The sequence below is a fragment of the Lipophrys pholis genome (assembly GCF_963383615.2).
Source record: "Lipophrys pholis genome assembly, chromosome: 12".
NCBI lineage: Eukaryota > Metazoa > Chordata > Actinopteri > Blenniiformes > Blenniidae > Lipophrys > Lipophrys pholis.
The window spans coordinates 6313347-6336240 of NC_137641.1; the positions used below are offsets into that span (position 1 = coordinate 6313347).

General features: G+C 44.6%; 1 protein-coding gene across 4 annotated transcripts; it reads right to left on the reverse strand.

The window, feature by feature from the left end:
* Positions 1-3776: 3776 nt before the first annotated feature.
* sptlc1 (serine palmitoyltransferase, long chain base subunit 1) lies at positions 3777-21994 on the reverse strand. 4 transcript variants are annotated; one of them, XM_080476418.1, is made up of 15 exons: positions 21923-21994; positions 17779-17886; positions 17612-17706; positions 15549-15642; positions 15403-15475; positions 13975-14107; positions 13398-13527; positions 12465-12554; positions 12185-12292; positions 11134-11229; positions 10064-10160; positions 9264-9318; positions 8483-8600; positions 4604-4677; positions 3777-4135 (listed from the first exon to the last, which is right to left on the reverse strand). In XM_080476418.1, exons 1-15 carry the CDS (start codon positions 21974-21976, stop codon positions 4042-4044), a joined length of 1419 nt encoding a protein of 472 aa, XP_080332544.1. In that variant the 5' UTR covers positions 21977-21994; the 3' UTR covers positions 3777-4041. The 4 variants fall into 4 exon arrangements, with proteins under 4 accessions (XP_080332544.1, XP_080332541.1, XP_080332542.1 ...); XM_080476415.1 differs by having other exon boundaries at positions 17779-17954; XM_080476416.1 differs by lacking the exon at positions 17779-17886 and having other exon boundaries at positions 17612-17670; positions 21935-21994.
* Between the last annotated feature and the right edge of the window lie 900 nt (positions 21995-22894).

Consider the following 22894-nt stretch of genomic DNA (forward strand, 5'->3'; position numbering starts at 1 on the left):
GCACAACAACCGACGTATCGTTTTCTTATGACCTCTCATGGTGAGTGCATGATTATTGCCTATTCCGTGTTTGAGATGCGAATTCTGAGTCCTGGTTTTCTCTATGCAGTGTTTATTAATATGACAGTAGAGCCATTGAACCAAATATTTTTCTTTCAGTGGAGGTTGAGCCCCACCTGGTGTCATCAGAAAGGACTGCATGCAAAGTATGCTATTAATTCTTTAAGGTCATCTACAATATTTTGTAGATATTCATATCTTGTCTGTGAATAACACTTCCTCCTATATAGCACATGATTACTGTGTGAGGCCTGTACTCCCTGGTTCTTGTCTCCTCTTGCTGTTTCAGGTTGTTTCCTCCTGATCCACACCAATAGTGTGTGAGTGTAGCTCGCCCCTCTCTCACCATGCAGTGTGTATTGCATGCAGTAAAGTGCAAGTGCGCATGCTCAGGCTGTGGCTCCATTCATTTAGTTGAGATGAGTTTGATGCCGAGTGGGGCTCGAAGCCTGAAGCCCCAATAACAACGTCATGTATAGGGCTTTTCCAGCAAAAAGAACCAGGTGTTCAATTCAGGGCCAGTTCCTAAACGAGCACCGCCAAAGAACCGGTTCTTCTTCCATCGTTAACGGAACCAGTGAGAGCCACGTCATTGCGTCACTCCAAAACGTGATACGTCACTGATTTCACCAACGTAGTGCCGGCAGCATCCAGGAACAAGGAGACGGACTGTAACACTGGTTTGGTCCGGGTCGCTCCATCTAGTCTGGCCTGAACCTCGGATGCAGACCAAAGAGCCAGAAGACATTGAGTCTCCTCGTTGCTCTATTGGTGTTTTTTCACGTCCATCTTGCTTTAGTCTGGAGCCCCGGAGTGGCCAGAGAGAAAAACAATAATAATAATAATAACGTGAATGAGCTTGAGGCTTATTTTTCAACATTTGGACATTATATAATGGAGGTGTAGAATGATAGAATGCAGCTCTAAAAGCTGTTTCCATGGTAACCTACATAAACATGTTGGATTAAAGTCCTCTTTCACATGAAGCCAGTAAAAGTCTCATTTTATGGCTAAATAATCCAAGCATTCATTTACAGTAGTATGTAGTTTGTTTTGTAGTTACTGATGAACCAAAAGTACGGCTTCATTATAAAGAAGTTCTGTGGGTTAGAAAATAGTGGAGCGTCTTGAGCGGAGCGCCCCCTGCAGCCTCACGCAGACCTCAGCCTGCGGTCAGAACGCCATACAAGACCTGGACGTGAAGTCAGTTACAGTGATGTCACCATGAAAAGCCTGAAAAAAACCACAATGGAAATCTGCTTCTAAATTCTATATCCGACACAGTTGACAAGACAGAGCAGGAGCTCTGCACCTCCAGAACCTCCAGCTACGCCATCGAGGATTAAATCATCTCGTTCCTTCGTATTATTAACTTGAGGGAACGACTTGTTATATTGTTCCCACAAATTACTATTATTTTCTCTACAACCCCTCTAGGGCTCCGTGTTCGCTGTAGATTTCAGAAAGCCGGTTCAGCGTAACTGCAGCGATAGCTCCGCCCCCAGCTGATGATGCGTCTGGACCTGCTCTGGCCCCGCTCTGGCCCCGCTCTAGCACCGCAACGAAGTGGCGCCAGCGTAGCATCAGCGTGGCAGTGGAAAGACAAATAACTGGTGCTAAGTCTGGCCCTGGACCAGAACTAGCACCTGGTTCTTTCTGGTGGAAAAGCCCCCTTAGAAGCTCGGAGCTGATTGGCTGGCGCTGATTTAGTCACCGCTTCACTGAACCAGAGCGAGTCGTAACAAATACCAACTTGTTAGCAGCTAAAGCTAACAAACAGTTAAGAGTCAAAATTAATTAGGTTGATAGTTTACGAGTACGAGTTTGAAACTTTAGCAAAGAAAATGAAAGTATCTAGTTATAAACTGTGTGACGTGGTGAGGAACACTTTTTCAGAATCTCATGGATTTGAATGTTTACCAGTGGTTGAGCGGCAGAGCTGCCGTCTTTCAAACAATATGACCCGGTTCAAATCCTATCATTATTTGTTTTTTATTGGAATATTTTTTTATTTTTTTATCGGCTTTCTCCCATGGCTCAACATTTTGACGGGATCAACGCCTATATGGTTGTTATGATGTTGTGGCTAAAAGGTTGTGCACACACTTTACTTTGGAATTCAGTGGAGTCACTAGACCTGAAGTAAAATCGTGCCCCACCAAGTATTTACATCTGGAAACGCCACTGCTGGCAGCAGGAGTTAGTGTCTTAGTATGTGAGGCCTGAATGAAAACTTGCTGTGTGTTTTGCTTCCTGCGGCTGTCGAGGCTCCATCAGGGACATTCTTGTGTTTCCATTCGGTGGTGAGTTAGAGTGGCAGGCTGGTAAACCTTTCATCTTCATCACTTTAGCTAAATATCTTGCATATTAACTACTGACTAATAACTACTAATATCTGCTGACTAAACACTGTTATAACTACAGACTAATAACTACTATCTACTGACTAAACACTGTCATAACTAACTAATAACTACTGACTAATAATTCTGTAATAATAATTCTGAACCTGGAATACTGGTATAAACTGGTGTTTATTAAATGTATACATTAAATATTTGAACAGGGACTTGTAAAAAGGCTCAGTGGACTTTGTGTTTTATCCTCAGTCACTCGAGAGGTGGAGGTGGAGGGTGGAGGAGGTCGTCTGTCTCCAGCAGCAGTGCTTCTCGAGCACATGACCGAACCGCGAGCAGCTTTTATCAGGATTTACAGCCATAACGTAAAAATATACTAAACTGTATCACGTATCACGTATGTATGATGATAAAATAAGCAATATAAAATCTATAATTTCTTTATTTTACATGTGACCCATTGGTAAATCATCTCAATTGCAGTTTTTTTTTACATGAGACTAGAGACTCACGTTAGTTGTTACCGTGTACATACAGTTTAGTAGATTTGTACGTTATAGCTGTAAATCCTAATAAAAGCAGCTGGAGCAGAACAGACGTCCCCAGTGACTGGAGACAGACAGTCAGTGTCCTCCAGTGGAGACAGACAGTGTCTTCCAGTGGAGACAGACAGCCAGACAGTGTCTTCCAGTGGAGACAGACAGACAGTGTCCTCCAGTGGACGAGAATCACTTTTTGCTCAACACCGGCGCATCACTGCAGCTTTACCCACTGTGGCTGTCACCATGCTGTTTGTGTTCACTCTGAAATTAGACTGATTCTTACTCACTTTGTCACGATTGATAATCAGTCAGTTCTATCCACCGCTCTGGATCATTTGAAGATGAAAGTTTGACATATGAACGTCGAGCTGCTGATTCAGCAGTAATGTTCCACTAAAGAAACATCTATACCACTGCAGCTCGGCTGTTTATGATTATGTGGATCTGTAAGATGAAGATGTTAAATGTATGAGGTGAATCTGGCTTCAATTCTCCACCTCACCATCAGCGCCGTCAGGTTCCCCCGTCTCCCAAGATGTGCGTGTCCATCCTGAATGATTCCATATATTTTACTAAGACATCACATTTCATCAGTTTCGGGCATTTTAACCTTTCAGTACGTTGAGCAGCTCCAACCAACATGGTGTGAGCCAGAGTAGATTAATCAGTAACTGCAGTTACTTTTACACTCTTCCTCGCTCTGTGGTTTGACCCTGGAGCCACCGGTTTGACCGCGCTGAGTCGAAGTGGGGAGGAGCAGATCAAACGTGATCAAAGGGAATGTTGATTCCAAGTGGGAGTAAAGACACAAAACGTTCTGGGTGTAAAATGTCTTTATTCGCAGGAAAACATTGGTCAGCAGGTAAAAGCACCATCGTGTTCAGCCCCCGAGCTGCAGGCCAGTCGGAGCCTCCGGTCAGCAGCTGGACCGTCAGTCATCTGGTCTGTGTCCATATGAGGAAGGCTTCAGTCTTCATCACTGCTGCAACCCCCCCCCCCCCCCCCCCCCTCCCTCCCTCCCTCCCAATCCCACCAGAACCCCACCGAACCACCCCCCCACCCCTCCAGAAGATCCACTGTCGTCACTTCAGCAGGACGGCGGCTGCTTCTCTGATAGAACCAACAAGTTTCTGGATGTCGTCTTCAGTCTGCTGCACACTGACCACCACACGGATACTGGGAGGGGGGAGTAAAGGGGGGGGTTACCAACAGAAAGGTCAGATTGACTCTGACCTTCTAGAGGCCTGTAGTACAACACCTGATTTTCTCTTCTGGAGGTAACTTCAGGATTAACTCTGGTTCTCTCTTATGGAGGTAACTTCAGGATTAACTCTGGTTTTCTGTCCTACGACCCTGGTTCACTTCTTACCAGGATAAATCACTGTGGTAGATAAATCACCCTGAATGTCTAAGTGCTCAGGAGCAGGATATGTTTGGGATAAGATCACAGCTGAGTGTAACGCTCCGCCTCCTAACCAATCAGATCTCATGGGATATGACCCGTCCATTCTTAAATGATGGTGATTGGTGCACGGGTTCAGCGCTGAGGAGATGAGAAACCAGGTAACAGAGATATCCTGGTATGTTAAGCAGAGATCTCGTCTCTGGGACCTCGCGGATCCAGGATCAGGAGCTGAGTCTCACCTGGGGGGGGGCAGGAAGCGCTCCTCCTTGTCCAGGTACCGAGCCAGAGTCAGAGCCACCTGCCGGTCCAGGCACTGGCAGAGCAAACAGAGAGTGTCACACAACAGGACCCTGTGGGACCTTCAGCAGGACCACGGAGAACCTTCAGGACCACGGAGGACCTCCAGGACCATGTAGAACCTTCAGGACTATGGAGGACTTTCAGTTCTAGGAGAACCTCCAGGACCGTGGAGAACCTCCAGGACCGTGGAGGACCTCCAGGTCTTGGAGAACCTCCAGGACCGTGGAGGACCTCCAGGTCTGGGAGAACCTCCAGGATCATGGAGGTTAACTTTAACAGCACTGTTATCTTGGTTGTTCAAAACTGGGTTAACTTTAACCGGGTGTTATCTTGATGTTAAAGTTAACGCACCTCCACTAACTATTTAACAGTGGTTAACTCTCACCATGGCGTTCACTGGCAGCGCTGCGTTCATGATACCAGCTCAACTAAGGAAGGACAGGCTGGACCGTGGACTGAACTTTGATATAAGTCAATACTGTGATGAAGACTTGTGCCTCTACGGCAGAGTTTGTCAACCTTTTTTTGAGCCAAGGTACATTTATTTCATTGAAAAAATCCCGAGGCACACCACCAACCAACAATGTTAGAAAATGATACTCTGGAGCCTTTTTTAACAATTTAGTCGTTCTTATCAAAGTGTCTTGGATATGAATCAAATAAACACAAAGAAATAAGTACTTTATCATCGTTTATATTTCTTCTTTCAAATAAAAAGTGCAATTTAATTAACAATATAGCCATTCTCATCAAAATGTCTCGAATAGGAATCAAATCAACCAAAAAAGTACTTTATCATATGTCTTCTTTCAAATAAAAAGTGCACTAAACATGTCCACTTTAAATAAACAGCTTCAACATAAATGCCACAACAATGTGGTCTTAAAGGTAGTAGGAAACTTCAAAGTGTTTTGCAAATTCTAATTCTGTCTAAAGGCTTCTATTATTAGGAATACGGAATCATAGTGATTATTCTGACAGAGGGAATAATATCTGAGAAAGATTTCACTGTTCCACACTGAGAAACATGAAGAGTTGCTCGTACAAAATGTCAATCTCAGTGTATTTTACTCACTCAGTGTGAAACCTGCGCCTGTTTGGATGAACACAGTGCCGATATCCTGGCAGGGATTGAAGAAAGACACACAAAGCTGTTCCTGAACAGCCTCGGTCTTTCTCTGTTTATACTTTTTATGGCAGTCGGGCTTGAGAAGCTCGCCTCACACAGATATGTAGTGGAAAATGAGAGCGACGTCAAAATAACTTTGTTTGCCAGAATGGGGAACTCCTTGGACGCAGTCAACCGAAAAACATGTCCAACGGTAGATCAGCAAAGCTTTAAACCAGGCTTTGGTCTCAGTTCAGTTAGTCTCTCCTGCTGAGCTGTCTGGGTCCCGAACCCAGTCAAGACTGTCAGTGGAGGCCGAAGAGAAATAAGAGGACATCTTCTCCTGGAGAGTTTTACCATCGTCTCACACAGTGCAGCGATGTAAACACGTTACCATTTCTTGGCGAGTGGGAACATTTCAAGGTTGCTCTATCCGTCCTTGTGAGCAGCTTTTCCTTTCGGCCTTGCATTCGTGTGTTCAGTTCATTCAGATGATGAACAAAATCCGCCAGACACGCCAGCCTTTGCACACCACTCATCACTTGCATGCGGCGTTGCGTAATCGGATCCCTCATTTGTCAGAATCACTTTTTGAGTTCCTCCCGCAGGTCATACCCGCGGGCCAGCACCTTGGCAAGCGACAACCATCGGACCTCCATATGGAGGAGCAAGGCCTCATGCTCCGCTCCCATTCCCTCACACACATGAGGCTTTTCACAGGTGGTGTCTTTACAAAGTTTACCGTGTTTACCAAAGTTCACTACAACATCTTCCAACGCAGGGGCTGGGTCTGCTGGTCAAGTCTGGGCCACAAGGGCCTCACGATGTAGGAAACGGTGCGTAACAATCACATCTAGGTTTATTCCCATCGCTCTGCTAACAAAGCTTTTAGTGCGCCCGACCACGGCTGTGGCTCCATCAGCGCTGACACTCGTGCACTTAAGTCCTTCTTGTTCAAGATATTCTGACGTGACCCGAAATATTTCCTGTCCCGTTGTTTTTTTCTGGCAGTGTCTTGCAAAACATGAAGTTTTCTCTGATTGCGTCTCCATCCACAAAACGCACACTGGCCAAGAGTCGAGCATGTCCACTAATATCGGTATACTCGTCAAGTTGCAGCGCAAAATTCCTCACTGATGCGGATCTTTTCCAAAACCACACTTTGGCTGCCTGCAGACATGTTATCTGGGAGAGGGACTATTTCTTTAACCGCTTAAGGTCCGAGCATCTCGTTTACAACGGCTTTGCAGGCGGGTAACATTACCGTCTCTGCCACGGTGCGGGACCTTTTTGATTGGGCTACGTGGTAGCTGGCTTTAAGGGCTCTTTCATTTACCTTTGTGGTTTTTCTCATAAATGTTGCCTATTTCTCGAACAAAATAGTCCACATTCTTGTTTTGAAGCAAAGGGTGTTTGGTTTAGAGGCGGCGTTTAGGCTTGCTTGGTACCACAGCACTGTTGGACAGCTTGTCACCACACACCGAGCACAACCCAATCGGTGTCGTTGCATCCCCGGTGAAAGTAAATCCAAATGAAAGGTCACTCTGGCTGTATTGCCTCCAGCTCACCGTCTTTGCTTTCTTTTGACCTCCACTCATACTAAAGCTTTCATCCGGGTCGGAATTTTGTCCAGGGCCCAGTTCAGAGTTTTTTCCTCTTCGTGGGGCGATGGTGGCTCGGCGGTAGAGTCGGTCGTCCAATAACCGGAGGGTTGGCGGTTCGAATTCTATCAAAACAGTCATTGTTGTTGTGTCCTTGGGCCAGGCACATTGCCTCGTATGAATGGGTATCAATGGTGCATGAGTGTTGGTGGTGGTCGGAGGGGCCGTTGGCGCAAAATGGCAGCCACGCCTCTGTCAGCAGCCCCAGGTGGCTGTGGCTACAACGTAGCTTACCATCACTGGTGGGACCGGTGTGAATGAATAATGGTCTCTGTAGTGTACGCGCTTTGAGTCAGTGCAAAAAAAGCGCTATATAAATCTAAGCCATTATTATTATTATTATTATTATTAAAAAACGTTTCCATCACTGTCACCACAGTCTTGCTCACCACAATGCTGTCACCGCCACCTGTCGCATTCATGCATCACTAATTCTCTTGTCTCAACGTACAATGCAATTCGCTACCTGCTGCCACCTAGTGATGTGGAAGAGTATTACATGCTGCCAGTCACTACAACAGCGCAGACGCTCGACAATGGCATATTATTTGCAGATGATTATTTGTTTTCAAAAAATGTTAGGTGAAATTGGATAATTTTCCACGGCAAACCTGACGACCTCTCACGGCACAGCGGTTGAAAAACACTGATCTACAGAGCCCCAGAGTAGGAATAGAAAAAATTGAAAAATTAAAAATAAATATATATAATGTGTGGAAATTAGATAACAAGTAGTAACCTCAAATTAGTAACTCGGCACACCGAGTTACTATGAGAGACGCTAACCACTGTTGTTAACTTCACAGTTAACTTTGACGGCAATGTGAGCGAACGGGATGACTAACCATGTTTTAAATAACGCATCTTTAACGATCGGTTAGCTAACGGCTGGCTAAAGGTTTAACCGGCGGTTAGGGCTTAACCAGTGGTTAAAATAACCCAGTTTTGAACAACCGGGCCCTGGTCTCTAAAGACTCTGATGATCTGTAATGTTTCGTTTTCGCCTCCTTTGCCATGGTTACGGAGCTCAGACGGCGTGAACTACTCACGTAGTCCACAATGCTCCTGAGTAGCTTCATATCTCCGTCTCTGGAGCCCGACGGCGCCTCCAGCTGGAGGTGAAGAGCAGGAGCCACCGGGACGCCCTCTAATCTCAGACCGGGAACACTGACACACACACACACACACACACACACACACACACACACACACACACACACACACACACACACACACACACACACACACACACACACACACACACACACACACACACACACACACACACACACACACAGTTTGAAATGTCTCTGAAGGAGCAATGTCATGTGTGACCCAACAGGGGGCGCTCTCAATGTTGACCTTTAGCCTCCTGACTGATCACTGAACAAAGCTAAAGCTAATGCTAACAAGCGTTTGGAGGACAGCGTGGTTTCTGAGATTCAGTGTTTCTCAACATGTGAACTTGTATGTACTTCAGTTCTGGTGTGCTTGAGCAAAATCATCAGTTGAAAATCAAGTACTGATCCAATTCACAGTACAAACAGAGTACGGATGAAACACCCAGATGTGTTCTAGCTCGTAGTACGTATTCACCAAGTTTGCGAGTATGTACTTGCATACTTGAAATTGAGAAACTAAATACACGCTGCAGGTACAATGCTAATTCTAAATGCTAAGCTACAGAGCTCTGCAGGGACAATGTTAATGCTAAATGCTAAGCTACAGAGCTCTGCATGGACAATGTCAATGCTAAATGCTAAGCTACAGAGCTCTGCAGGGACAATGTTAATGCTAAATGCTAAGCTCCAGAGAGGTGAACTCACTCACCCCTGTAAGGCCTGGTAGAGCTGCCGGCACTTCTGCCTCAGAAGGCTGAAGACGTCTGCAGGAAACAAACGTCAGGAGATGAAGCGGCTTCATGTGACGTTTCCTTCAAACAGGATTAAAACTGAAACGTTTCACCTCAAACTGGAAAAGTACCGTTACAATTTACTGCAGATTTTTTTTCCTTCTTCACTTTGTTCCTCTTCCCTTCTCCTGTTCGGCAGCTTGGGCAAACAATATGATGTGATTGAGAGCCTTCCGGTGTCAGAACAGATTTTGCTCTTGCAACAGGAAGAGACTAAGAGTCTCATACAATACACAATCTCGTACATACAATACTCTTGTTAGTGCTACAAATAGTATTTACAGTTATCACACTGATCCAAATACTTTCCGACTGTTGTTAGATTAAACCAGCCTGAGCAGCTCCATCTAGACAGGAACATGATTATCAAGCAGGAACGAATGATGGCAGCAACACATCTCATTGATGAGGAGTGAAAAGGTGTGTGTGTTTGTGTGTGTGTGTGTGTGTGTGTGTGTGTGTGTGTGTGTGTGTGTGTGTGTGTGTGTGTGTGTGTGTGTGTGTGGTTTGTCCACTGGGTGTGGTTGGAACTGTTGTGGGGGGGTCTGTAGCGACTATAATGTAATGTAATAATGATGATAATGTAATCTAATGTAAGATTTTGTATTGTATTATAATGTAATGTAATGTAATCTAAGGTAATGTAATGTGAGCTAATGTAATGTAATGACGTGGTGCAGCAGGTCTGGTTTTGTGGATCCAGGATCAGGTCTGGTACCTGGATCTTCCTCCATGATGTTCAGAGCTTCGATGGCGGCAGCAGCCAACATGGGAGGAAGTGAAGCGGAGAAGCAGTAACCCTGACCGGACAGGCGCTGTGGACAGATCAGAACCTGAGTCAGAACCAGAACCAGAACCAGAACCAGAACCAGAACCAGAACCAGAACCTAAGTCAGAACCAGAACCAGAACCTAGACCAGGACCAGTAAGCCTGACCGGACAGGCTCTGTGGACAGATCAGAACCTGAGTCAGAACCAGAACCAGAACCAGGACCAGGACCAGGACCAGGACCAGTAACCCTGACCAGATAGGTGCTGTGTGTCCTGGTCCAGGTTCTGGTTCTGGTTCTTATTGAGGTTCTGGTGTGTCCAGTCAGGACCAGTAACCCTGACCGGACAGACGCTGTGCACAGACCACATCCTGAGTCAGAACCAGAACCTTTGTCTGCTGAATTGAGTGGACAGTCCCTCCCCAGACCTGAAAAAGGGCCTGAACCCCCGACAATCTGTCCCCCTTTTCTCCTTTGGTCCTCTGACCCCGACTGGAACAGCAGGAAGACTCCTCCTGCGGTTCTACAGGTTTCTCCTCCTCAGACTCTGGTCCTACAGGTTTCCAGTCCTCTGACTCTGGATCTACACGTTTCTCCTCCTCAGACTCTGGTTCTGCAGGTTTCCAGTCCTCAGACCTGTTCTACAGGTTTCCAGTCCTCAGACTCTGGTTCAACAGGTTTTCAGTCTTCAGACTCTGGTTCTACAGGTTCCTCCTCCTCAGACCTGTTCTACAGGTTTCCAGTCCTCAGACCCTGGTTCTACAGGTTCCTCCTCCTCAGACTCTGGTTCTACAGGTTTCCAGTCTTCAGACTCTGGTTCTACAGGTTTCCGGTCTTCAGACCCTGGTTCTACAGGTTTCCAGTCCTCAGACTCTGGTTTCATGTTTTCATCGGAGCAGTGGGACCAGAGGAAACACCGTCTGGAAGGAATCTAAACCTTCAGTCGGATCTTTATCGATATTAGCCGAGACGTATTGATGAGGGATCGACCCCATCACTCTGAGCTCTACGTCTCCACCTGGTGGTCGATGACGAAGGAGCGTCCACAGCAGAACCCTCCGATGGACGCCAAGGCGTTCTCCATGTTGGCACTGATCAGGTCGATGTCGTCGATCTGCAGAGACACAGAGATAACAAATAAGGAATTTATAGGCAAAAGAGGTTTACGAATTAGTGCAGTTTTCTTAAAGGTAATTAGTACACAAATCTGGGACCAAAAACTTCTTACATAGAAACACTTGTAGTTTCTTTAATAATCAAGATGTCTCAATGAAACTTTCAGAAAAGGTATATCTCTTTATACTCTTCAATCTGAAGGAATAATAATATATATTTTGAGTTTGTTCTTCGTCTGGAATAAATTTGATAGTATTAAGATTGGAGCTGCCACACTCTATGACAACATACTACCTACTACCACACCATATTTATTGTATTACTCACTTTTTATCCATGTACTTTTTTTTTTTAATAACCTGGTAAATGTGTGTCATGTATTTTTATTATATTGGTCAATAACAGATCAAATCCTGTCCCTGTCCCTCCTCCTCTTCCTATTCCTGCTCAGTCAACTTTTGTTCTGAACCATAAAGTTATGAATCTTCAGGATTAGAAAGTCAAAATAATAACAAATACGTTGTTTCACCTTTCAAAAGCGTCACTTCATCCGTTGAAGTTGTTTTATGTGTTGAAGTCCAGTGAGTTTTTAATACGTTCTGGAGAATCTGAATATTGACGGAAGTGAAAATTAAAAATGGCGGACGACGAGGAGTTTCCCCGACTACGTAATTTGAGGGAATCCCGAGGAATTACGCGACGCTATCCAATCAAAATGCAGAATTTCCGGGTAAGACGCAGTGTGTCCCTGTCCAAAATGTGGCAGACGAATCGGGAAGAAAATAACGGCCGCGATCGGCTGAGATCTTCACATACCTACTTTAAATGGAAAAAATACGGTACCTGTACCTGTACCTGTACCTGTACCTGTACCTGTAGCTGTAGCTGTAGCTGTAGCTGTAGCTGTAGCGGTACCTGTAGCTGTAGCTGTACCTGTACCTGCAGGTACTCACATTGACTCCGAAGTGCTCGGTGACTCCTCGGCCGTGTTCCCCCAGAACGCCAAAAGACAAACTCTCCTCCAGGAAGATCCGAACCTTGTACTTGTACTTGAGCTTCACCTGAAGGTCAAACGGGGTCAATAATAGGATTAGGCGGTCAGGAGGTCACGTGAGCCATCAACGCACAGCGTCTCAGACTGTAGCTTTACCACCAGGTGTGTTCTAGAACACCGTCCTTTCTACTGGGCTAGTTCCTGTTGTTCTGCAGCAGTGGTGAGCAGCAGATCCTCACCAGCTCCGGCAGGGGACAGATGTCGGCCGTGTTCATGTAGAGACCCTCCACCACCATGAACTTCCTCGTCACTCGAGCTTTACGGGGATTCTGCACACGCGCACGCACACACACACACACACACACACACACACACACACACACACACACACACACACACACACACACACACACACACAGTTAATTGCGAAGAATTCTTGATTTATTCTACAGACTGTAGTCCTGATGCTGAGAGGCGGACCGACATGAACTTTGACCCCCTCAGATGTTTCCCCAGCTGACCCCATTCACACATCCATTCAGGGAGCTTCTCCCCGCCTCTCCTGGGTTCATGAGTTCATGAATACCAGAAAGCTGAAGCAGCAGCCCTGCTTACCTGCTGACCAACGGAAGTTAGGTGACCAACGAACCTGGCCAAGAAGGTTATGATTTGGTCTGCATGTATATATTTATTTATTGGTTTGTTTGTTTGTATGTATGTATGTATGTATGTATGTATTTTACCAACTTTTCGCAAAAACTACTCAACCGAATTACATTAAATTTCCAGGGACAATTTGTCATTATCCAAGGACCAATCACGTAGAGTTTGGGATGTTAACGGCTAACTGTTTCTAAATAAATCCCAAAAAACTGAAAAAAAAATGTTCTATACATTCTCTTCATCAAATCCCACGAAACGTTTCTAGTAATAGCAGCACCAATACATCTCCCAGAGAGCCTTGCAGCTTCTCTGGAACCTGGTAGCTGAGCCGTTTCCATAGCAACAAGTCAGGTTTAACACAGTGTTGTAGCTTCCTAGTTAGCATCAATATGAGCTACCTTGCTAGCGAGGCTACCTCAGTTCCGCAAACAAATGTGGCGTTGGTGAAGGTGTGCGCTCTACCGAGTAGAGTTTATTGCTCCTCTGCCCCGGAAGGCGGGCGCTCTGACCTTCTGGTCCTCCACCTCCTGCTCCTTCAGCAGCCGCTCCAGGTCGTCCAGGTCATTGTGTTTGAAGTATTTGATGAAGCTGCGAGACGCCTGGAGGCCTTTCTGGATGGAGAAGCAGGCTGCTTCATCCCTACACACACACACACACACACAGGCACGCGCAGACACACACACACACACACACACACACACACACACACACACACACACACACACACACACACACACACACACACACACACACACTTCATTAAGTCTAGAACGTTCTGCTCCACGAAGAGAAGAGGCAGACGAGGATCAGACCTTCGTCTCCTTCATTAATAATCATCAGAGCTTCAAACTGTTATCAACACACAAATACCCTTACTAATGTGTAATAACCTATAAATGTTTATGGTGGCGCTATTGATCACGATTAAACAATAGATGTGATCAAATACAATCGTTTTGACAGAATCAAGAATTTACAGAAAGTTTATTCAATTCATTATAAAATATATAAACCACAGAGCACTGAAGCTCCGCCCAGATGACGTGTGGCGTGTTTGAGTTTGACGGGGAAGCGAGCGGCTCTCACACGAAGATGATGTCGCCCCTCTTGGAGTAGGCGGGAATGGCGCTGGCGACGGTGGCGAAGCCGTACGAGTAGATGATGGCTTCCTCCGTCTTCATGAAGGCCGCCAGGCGACTCTCCAGCTCCAGGTGAACGTCTGAGGACAAAACGCAAAGCATTCATTCATTCATCTGTTCACACAGAATGCTGCCGCTGCTGGTCATCCTGACCTGTAATCTGGATTATAAAGGACAGAATCCAATGTGAACTTTTTAAATGTAATATAGGATTAAAGATTATTCAAATACTGAACTACCAATCGTGATCAACATATGCAGGATCTCTCTGTTTCCTGGGTTGACTTATCCAGACGTGCGCGATTCCTGATCACCGTTACCACGAAGCAGATTATCAACTCGCTGGTTCAACACTGCTGCTGCAGCCAAAGCCTGAACATTCCTGACTTGTTAATGCTGACTGGAGAGATTATAGCAGATTAATTAATCTGCAATATAAACAGCAGAAACGTGTCGGGCTGAACTTCCTCACTGATCTTCTTTTAGTTTACATTTTACATCCACTTGTTTAGAGGCTGAGTTTCTCTAGTATTGGAATATTAATTCATCACCGTGACGACAGGAGTAGTTCTGCGTTCCATAAATTCATGTTTCTGCAGTTCTGTCAGTTGTGATCATTAACCTCATAAAGATCAACAGACTTGGAACAAGTGAAGAACAAAAACATCCTTCAGAGCCTCAGTGACCAGGATTTATTTTATTATGTAAAAAAAGATTACTCTAAATTACTTTCCCATCTCCTCTCCGCTGCAGCTCAGCGCTGAACCTGCTCACCAATCACCATCATTTAAGAATGGGCGGGTCATTTTCCAAGAGATCTGATTGGTCAGGAGGCGGAGCTCTGACTTCTTATCGAGAACATATCCTGCTCCGGAGCAGGTTAGACTTTCAGCGTCAGTTACCATGGTGATTTATCCTGGTGAGAAGTGAGCGAGCGTCCTAGTACAGAAAACCAGAGTTAATCCTTGAAGTTATCTCGATAAGAGAAAATCCAGCGTCGTAGTACAGGCCCCAGATTTTTTATTGATTTTAATGTGTTAACCTTAATTATTATGGAAAACCACACGGGATTATCATTATTGTTGTATACAGGATTACAGATTAGATGGGGGACCCTCCAAATTGTGTGAGTGAGACGTGACGATACAAGACTTCTGCCACTTTATTAAAGAACCATGCATGGGGGCGCCAGCGCTAAAATTTACACTCATTTTCTCTCCTCTACTATTTCATATACAGACTCAATCTGACCCTCATTAATATTCATGTTTGATGCTTCTTAAGGAGAAAGTCCACAAACGCCTGGATTAAAGTTGAGATTAGGTGACGGAGCGTTGGGGGGAAGCAGCTGATGACAGGTTGAAGGTTCACTCACCGAACGTTCCGTAGAAGCCTCGCGGTCCACACGTTCCCACGCCGTACTTCTTTAGCGACACCAAAGCTTTTTCCTGCCAGGAGAGGAAGAAGAAACCAGATTAATATATGAACGTCCCGTTTGAAACGTCAGCGTTTAATCCCGACCTTCACGCGCTCGTTGTCCAGCAGACCCAGGAAGTTAAAGGAGGCGAAGTTGATGCACTCTTTTCCGTTGATGATGATTTTATGGCTCGGAGGTCTGTGGCAGGAAATCAGAATAAAACCGATGCGGGGAGCAAATCAGTGGGTTTAAATGTCAGTGGGATTAAATGTCAGTGGGATTAAATCAGCCTGTTGAGCGCCTGATTTCTCTACAAATTCACCTGCTGAGACGATAAAGAACAAAACTTGTTTCTTCTTTTGTTGCACCAGTGTCAATATTTTATCAGATTAAAGCAGTAGTCCCCGACGCCCAGGGCAGTTCGTACCGGGCGGCACAAACAGAATTCATAACTTACAGTACTTCGGTTTAATTTATTATTTGAATCTGAACAATGTTTTATTTTGGAAAGTCGCGGATCCTCTCGGCCCGTCACATCTCACCTACGTCCATTTCCTTCCTGGAGGTAAAACCATTTCATATTCTAGAGCCGAGCCAAAATAATAGCTGAAAGAAGACCTGAACTTTATTTTGACAGTCACACAAACCCTGAGCACAGAGGGAAGCCCTCCCCCACAGCTTCTCCTTAACTCACACTGCAACACAGAATGCAACTAAATAAAACCAACAAAGACATAAAACGATAAAGCAACGACAACCAACGCCAAAACTGAAAGACAGAACTACGGCTCGTAACCGTGGCAACAGCCAAACAAAGTCACGGGAAGCTTTTCCCACGTCCCCTCTGTGTGAAGCAGGGTTTTCCACAGCGACAGCAACTAAAACTAAACCAACGGAGCAGACGGGACAATTGGGGTGTCATGCCTCCCATCACCCCTAGATGGGGCTGTCTGGTTGCAGAGAAACGAGCTGCTTATTTTATCGTCATACATCCGTAATACAGTTTAGTATATCCTGTAAATCCTGATAAAGGCAGCTTGTGGTTCAGTCATGCGCTCGAGAAGCACTGCTGCTGGAGACAGACGACCTCCTCCACCCTCCGCCTCCAACTCGAGTGACTGAGGATAAAAGAATGTTCTCCGAGCCTTTTTACAAGTCCCTGTTCAAATATTTAATTTATACATTAAATAAACAGATAAAACTGAACTTTATCGGTCTGCTCTGTCTCCACCAAAATGTCTCCTTCCCTCTCCGACACTCACACACACTCTGGCCGTCACAACCATGAGGGCTGTTATGGTGTCCAGCAGTGAGCTTGGGTGCTGTCCCCCTTGATGTCACTCTCCTCTGGCCTCCACCTTCAGATCAGACTCTTCTTCTCCACCTCTACAGTCTCAGATCTCCCTGTGACTCTCACACTATTTCCATCAGTGACGAAGCGCTGACAATCACTTATATTTTCTTTTATTAGTGATTCCACGACCGTGACACCAAATAATATCATTCTCCTGACCTCCACCTCCTCCATGACTATTTCTCTCTCCGTAAAATTCTTTTTCTTCATCTTCTCTGTCAGGATTTAGTGTCAAATGCTGGTGATCAACAGGCTGAATAAAATGCAAAAACATTGACGAGGCGCTTTGATTGACCATTTACGGTAGAAAGTGGGCGTGTTGACGAGGGATATGAACCGTCAACCTTGCAGGTGGACTGAGGTCTATAAAAGGAAAGTGTGTGCAGATGTGCGTACGCACGGTTTTCTAGATGCAAATTTTTTGGGGCGCACGAACATTTAAAATTGGAATCCTATGCAAGGTTTTATAAATGGGGCCCCTGAACATCAACAGGTGAGCAGTTGACTCGGGTACCGTAATGGTGAGAATAGAGGGGCCGAGTTTTTTTGGAAGGTTCATGAAAAGACTTTTTAGACTAAATGTTATTTATCTTCTGTTTTCAATCACTGGCAGCTAATCAGTCATTTATTGATCTATTTATTGGTTGTTACTATTTCCATGTTGAGATATAGAAGAAATATGTCAGACGCTGATGAGAACACGCTAAGATTGAACGCGTTAAGATTGAACGTGTGATCTTTTCATAGTGTTTTAGATGGTTTCACGGCTTTTCAGATTGTTTCACATCATTCCAGAGTGTTTGCATGTTTTACCCTGTGACCACGTCGTAGCTGAGCGACGGATGATCTCTGGACACCGGGGGGACGAGAGGCTCCGGCTGCCATTCCTCAATCAGGTCCTCTTTCTCCTGGAACATGAACAACAAATGTGTGTGAATGTGTGGAAGTGTGAACGTGTGAATGTGACGGTGCGACTGTACCTTCTCCGTCAGCCTGTAGGTCTCGTGCAGTTTGTAGGTTTTGGAGAAAAGCAGTCTGATGATCCAGAGGATGAGGATTCCCTCCAGGATCAGGTGGTAAGCCGGAGCCTGGGGGGCAGACCAGGACCACATCAAAGACCAGGACCAAGGTCCAGCTCTAAGGGCAAGGCCAACGTCTAGGAATGAGTTTAAGGGGGGGGGGGGTTAAGGTTGGGAGGTTAATATTTTGGGGTTAATGTTGGGGGGGGTAACGTTGGGGGGGGGGGGTAACATGGGGGGGTAACGTTGGGTGTAAGATGGTTGGTTAACGTTGGGGGGTGACATGGGGGGTTAACGGGGTCAACACTGGGGGATAACATGGAGGGTAACATTGGGGGGTTAACGTTGAGGGATAACGTTGGCGGTAAATGTTGGGGGATAACATGGGGGGGTTAACGTTGGGGGATAACATGGGGGGATAAATGTTGGGAGGTTAACGTTGGGGGATAACATGGGGGGGGTTAATGTTGGGAGGTTAATGTTGGGGGAAAATATGGGGGGGTTTATGTTGGGAGGTTAATGTTGGAGGATAACATGGGGGGTTAATGTTGTCGGTAATATTGGGGGGGTTAACATTGTCTGTGTAACATGGGGGGTGAGTTAACATTGGGGGTCATCGTTAGGGTTACATGGGGGTTAAACGTTGGGGGGTAACATGGGAGGTTAATGTTGGGGGTAACATGGGGGGTTAACATTGGGGGGTTAACGTTGGGAGTTAATGCTGCGGGGAATATGGGGGGGGTTACATTTTGTAAAATTATTATGGTTACAAGATTATTGTCTGTCACAGGAAGAGTCAATATAATTAAAATGGTGGTACTACCAAAATTTACTTATCTTTTTCAAAATATTCCAATTTTTATAAACAGAAAATCTTTCTTTAATCTGCTTGACAAGCTCATAGGCATATTTATTTGGAAAGGTGGATCTCACTGAATAAAAAGAACGGCTCTTCAGAGACAAAAAAGTAGGGCTGGATTAGCGCTTTCAAACTTTATTTATTATTACTGGGCTTAAAATATACACAAAATTCTTCATTGGGTTCATTTCAACAAAGACAAATGCGATTGATGGGTGTCAATAGAATACGCCACTAGTCAACTGCATCTTGGCTCATTGGTATCCGCTGCTTCAGCACCTCCGACAATACAGTCAAATTTCATTGTTAACCAAACTGTTAAGATATGGACGCAGTTTCGGAGGCACTTTGGCCTAAAAAACACCTCTACATATGCCCCTATATGAGGAAATCAGAATTTTCCACCTGCTTCCTTGGATGCATCTTTTCAACTATGGCACACGAGAGGCATTCAATTTCTGTTTAATTGGTTTTTAGATGGGCAATTTTTCTCCTCAGAACTCAGTGAGACCTTTGACCTTCCAAAGTCAAATTTCTTTAGATATCTACAAATTAAAAAATGTTGTTAATTTTTTGTTTTCCTTTCAGAACATACCAAATAAAAGTACTTTAGACAATATTCTTTCACTGTCACCTGTAAAGAAAAAAAATATTTCCGCCCTGCACAGATTATTAAACGGTGCTCGCCCCACTTCACTTGAAGAAATCAAAAAGTTGATTTGGGTTTGAGAATTAATGATGAAACATGAGAGGTCATACTTAGACGTATACCTGGGTCCTCAATCTGCGTGTGTCACTGTCTGATACAATTGAAAGTGGTTTTAAAGGCTCATCTCGCCAATGCAAAGCTGGCAGGCATGTATCCCGACACGCACCCCTCCTGCCCTCGTTGTAAGGGTCAACCAGCAGACCATATACACGCTTTGGTCATGCCCTGCACTTTCTTCTTTTTGGTCTGATATTTTTGAGGTATTTACAACAATCTTTGGGGAAAAAAGTGAGCAGTAATCCCTTGAGTGCTATATTTGGAATTACCCCATCTACCTGCCCTTTACTAAGCAATGCGCGTGATGTCATCGCTTTCACTACCCTCATTGCCAGGAGAAGCATTCTGCTCAACTGGAAACAACAATCTCCACCTTTACTAGATGGACAAGAGAGACCATGTACTTTCTGAAATTGGAAAATAAAAAACAAGATTTACTTTAATAAGGACAATTCAACTATTTTCAGAGACCTGGACCCTTTTTTAAACTATTTCACAGAACTACAAATACCCCTTGATGAAGGGAATACTGAACATAACTAACTCTGTACATTTTTTTTATTTCCTTTTACTGTTGTTATAAATATGTATGCACTTTCCCTTTTTTACCTCTCTTGATTTTATGTTCTTTTCTTTTTTTCTTTCTTTTTCTTTTATGTTAGTTTATAATAACAAAATTGTTTTATACCATTTAAATGTGTAAATTTTAACACTTCTGGCGCATGTGTGAATTTTCAACAAGGTTTGAGTACATTTGGGCCATCAGAAAGGCAGCAGTTTGCACAGTTTGCAAGAAGAAAGTAAAATGATAATAATAATCTCTTGCATTCTAGTAGGGTCTCGCCCAGTTAATATTAGAGAATTGTGCCAATTCAAAATAAAAGAACTTTTTAAAGTTCTTTCATTTTGAAATTGCACATCAGAATTCCTTCACGTTAAATGAGTGGTATCTTGGGATGGTCTACGATCACTGACGTGGAATGACCTCATAACAACTAGAAATTTTGGAGTAGAATCAACATTAAATCTGAGACTATTTGGTTCACGCACACGGAGGAAACTCAGCCTCAGAACAACTGGATGTAAAATGTAAACTTAAAGAAGAGCAGTGAGGAAGCTCTGCCTGAAATGTTTCTGCTGGAATAAAGTAAAACTGAGTGATCACAGTGCCGTCCGTTTATATTGTCCCATGAATTCATCTGCTATAATCTCACCAAGTCAGCATTAACAAGTCAGGAATGTTCTGGCTTTGGCTGCAGCAGCAGTGTTACTTTTGGCTGCTGGATGTGTTTAAATTCTTTATATTCTCAAAGAATAACTGATCCTCTGTGATAGTATTAGCTGGTCTGCAGAGTCTCTCCCTGTGTGGTCACATGCTACAAGCTCCGCCCCTTTCATAAGAACGCACTGATCCTAAAGGGAAACTCTGGGTTGAACTAGTGAGTTGATAACCTGCTTCATGTTAATGCTGATCAGGATCCAGAATGTCTGGGTGACTTAATCCCGGTAACAGAGATATCCTGGGTATGTTTTTTTTACGGTTCATAGTCCAGGCCCCTGGAGCGGACTGATGCTTTAACCCAGGTCTGGGAGGAGATCCCTCAGAACATGCGCCGTCTCATCAGCAGTCCCAGGCTTTGTAGGGAGGTCGTACAGGCATGTTTAGGCCACACCCTCTGCTGGGCCTGGTTCTGACTGGTGTGGAGGAAGTTCCACTGAAGCTGGATCAGCTAATAATGTGAGTTTCCACTTGTATTTTGTGTATGATCCCAAATCCTGACCTCCATGGGGAAATCATCATGTACATTGATAATTTCCATGTTGTGTGTTGTGTAGCTCGAAATAAATTTGGAAATGAAAATGAAAAATGTTAATTTGTTCCACTATGTACTGAAAAAAGATTATCAACTAGGATATTTCATTAAGATCTAGGATGTGCTATTTGAATGTTCCCTATATTTTTTGGCGCAACATATTTGTTTAAAGTTGAATTGATCCAGTTTTGCTCCGAGGGGGGGGGTCCCCAGCCTGAGTCACGTGACATAGTGTAGCGGTCTCAAACCCGGAAGTGGTCAGGACAATGTGCTCCTCGCAGTGACAGTTCATGTGTCACATGCTGAGACTCAAATAGAATCCTGGAACACCACGCGTCATTCTGACCGTTTCCACTTCATATTTGGGAAACAAAATAGTTATTAATACGTTTATTCTGCTTTAAACTACATCTCCCGACTCACGCGCTGTGGCGTTCTGCAAGCTGATAGGTCAATGCGGGAGCAGAGGGGCGGGGCTTGCTGAGAAAGGGCACCTGATTGGCTGTGCTCACCTGTCAATCACCTAGCAGAGAACTGTGGACTCGGTGAGGAAAGACGAGAAACATAATTCAGCTCCGGAGGATTAATGAAGTTAAAGATGGTTTTAGATGGATGGATCCGTGAAAACGGACTCCCTTCACCAGGATCAGAAGAACAAACACCCACCTCGTAAAAAGCCTGAACCATTTCCACCAACACCCACTGCTGCCCCGCCGCCATGTTTATCCGGCTTCTTCCTGGAGTGAGGCTGCGTTCAGGGACCAGAGGTAGCGTGGGACACCTGATGCTGCGTTCAGGGACCAGAGGCAGGCTGGGACACTCGCGACTCCGTGCTGCTTCCAGGGTCCAGAGGCAGGGTGGGACACCCGATTCTCCGTGCTGCGTTCAGGGGGCTTTCTACTAATGTTATGTAATAGAAACCCTTTATAATCCCTGAGAAATTCTATAAAGCACTTGGTAAATTCGGTTTTGAGAAGTGCTTTGTCAAAGAATGAAGTGAATATGTTGAACACAGCCAAGCAAAAAATTTACTTGTGACATTATTTCAGTTCGCAAACATTCACAGATCATGAACCAATCTTATTTCCTACTAATATGGGGCAAAATATTTCAAGTAGTTGTGTGGAATTTTATTTGTACATTGTCTCTGATTAGTCATTTTTTAAATCTTAAAGTGTACATCAGTTCATACTTTTTAACAGTGGCGGACCATGCATTTCAGACCGAGGCCTTCACGAGTTCTAGTCTGACTCAATCCACCCCTCAATCACTTATTTATGGCTCCAAACACCATGTTACCGTGCAGAAATGCAGTATAAAAAGCTTTTGCATTACAGATAGATACTCGTATAACCAGAATAAATACCTTTATGAATAAAAAGAAAATCCAAGTTCAGTCTCACCTTCAGCTGCAGCTGCATAAAATAGCGGCTGCTTTTCCCAAAACTGGGGGTTGAGGACGGTGACAAAGGTCAGCTTTTCGTGGTCTTGAAAATAATATAATGGCAAATAACATAATCCTGAATCCTGCCATTGAGTTTGTAGTGAGCGTAGCTAAATTGCACCGGACCTCTGCGCTTGAGTGCTGCGGTGCGTTCAATGACCAATTGGAAAAATCCATCTTGAAAATAGTTTTGA

What these genes read in the sequence shown, in the direction of transcription:
- sptlc1 (XM_080476418.1), bottom strand. Translation starts at nt 21,976, where the DNA reads ATGGCGGCGGGGCAGCAGTGGGTGTTGGTGGAAATGGTTCAGGCTTTT. An exon ending in AGGCTTCTACGGAACGTTCG is followed by an intron (nt 14,108 to 15,402) that starts GTGAGTGAACCT and finishes TTTTGTCCTCAG; the next exon opens with ACGTTCACCTGGAGCTGGAG. An exon ending in CCGAGCACTTCGGAGTCAAT is followed by an intron (nt 11,230 to 12,184) that starts GTGAGTACCTGC and finishes GTGTCTCTGCAG; the next exon opens with ATCGACGACATCGACCTGAT.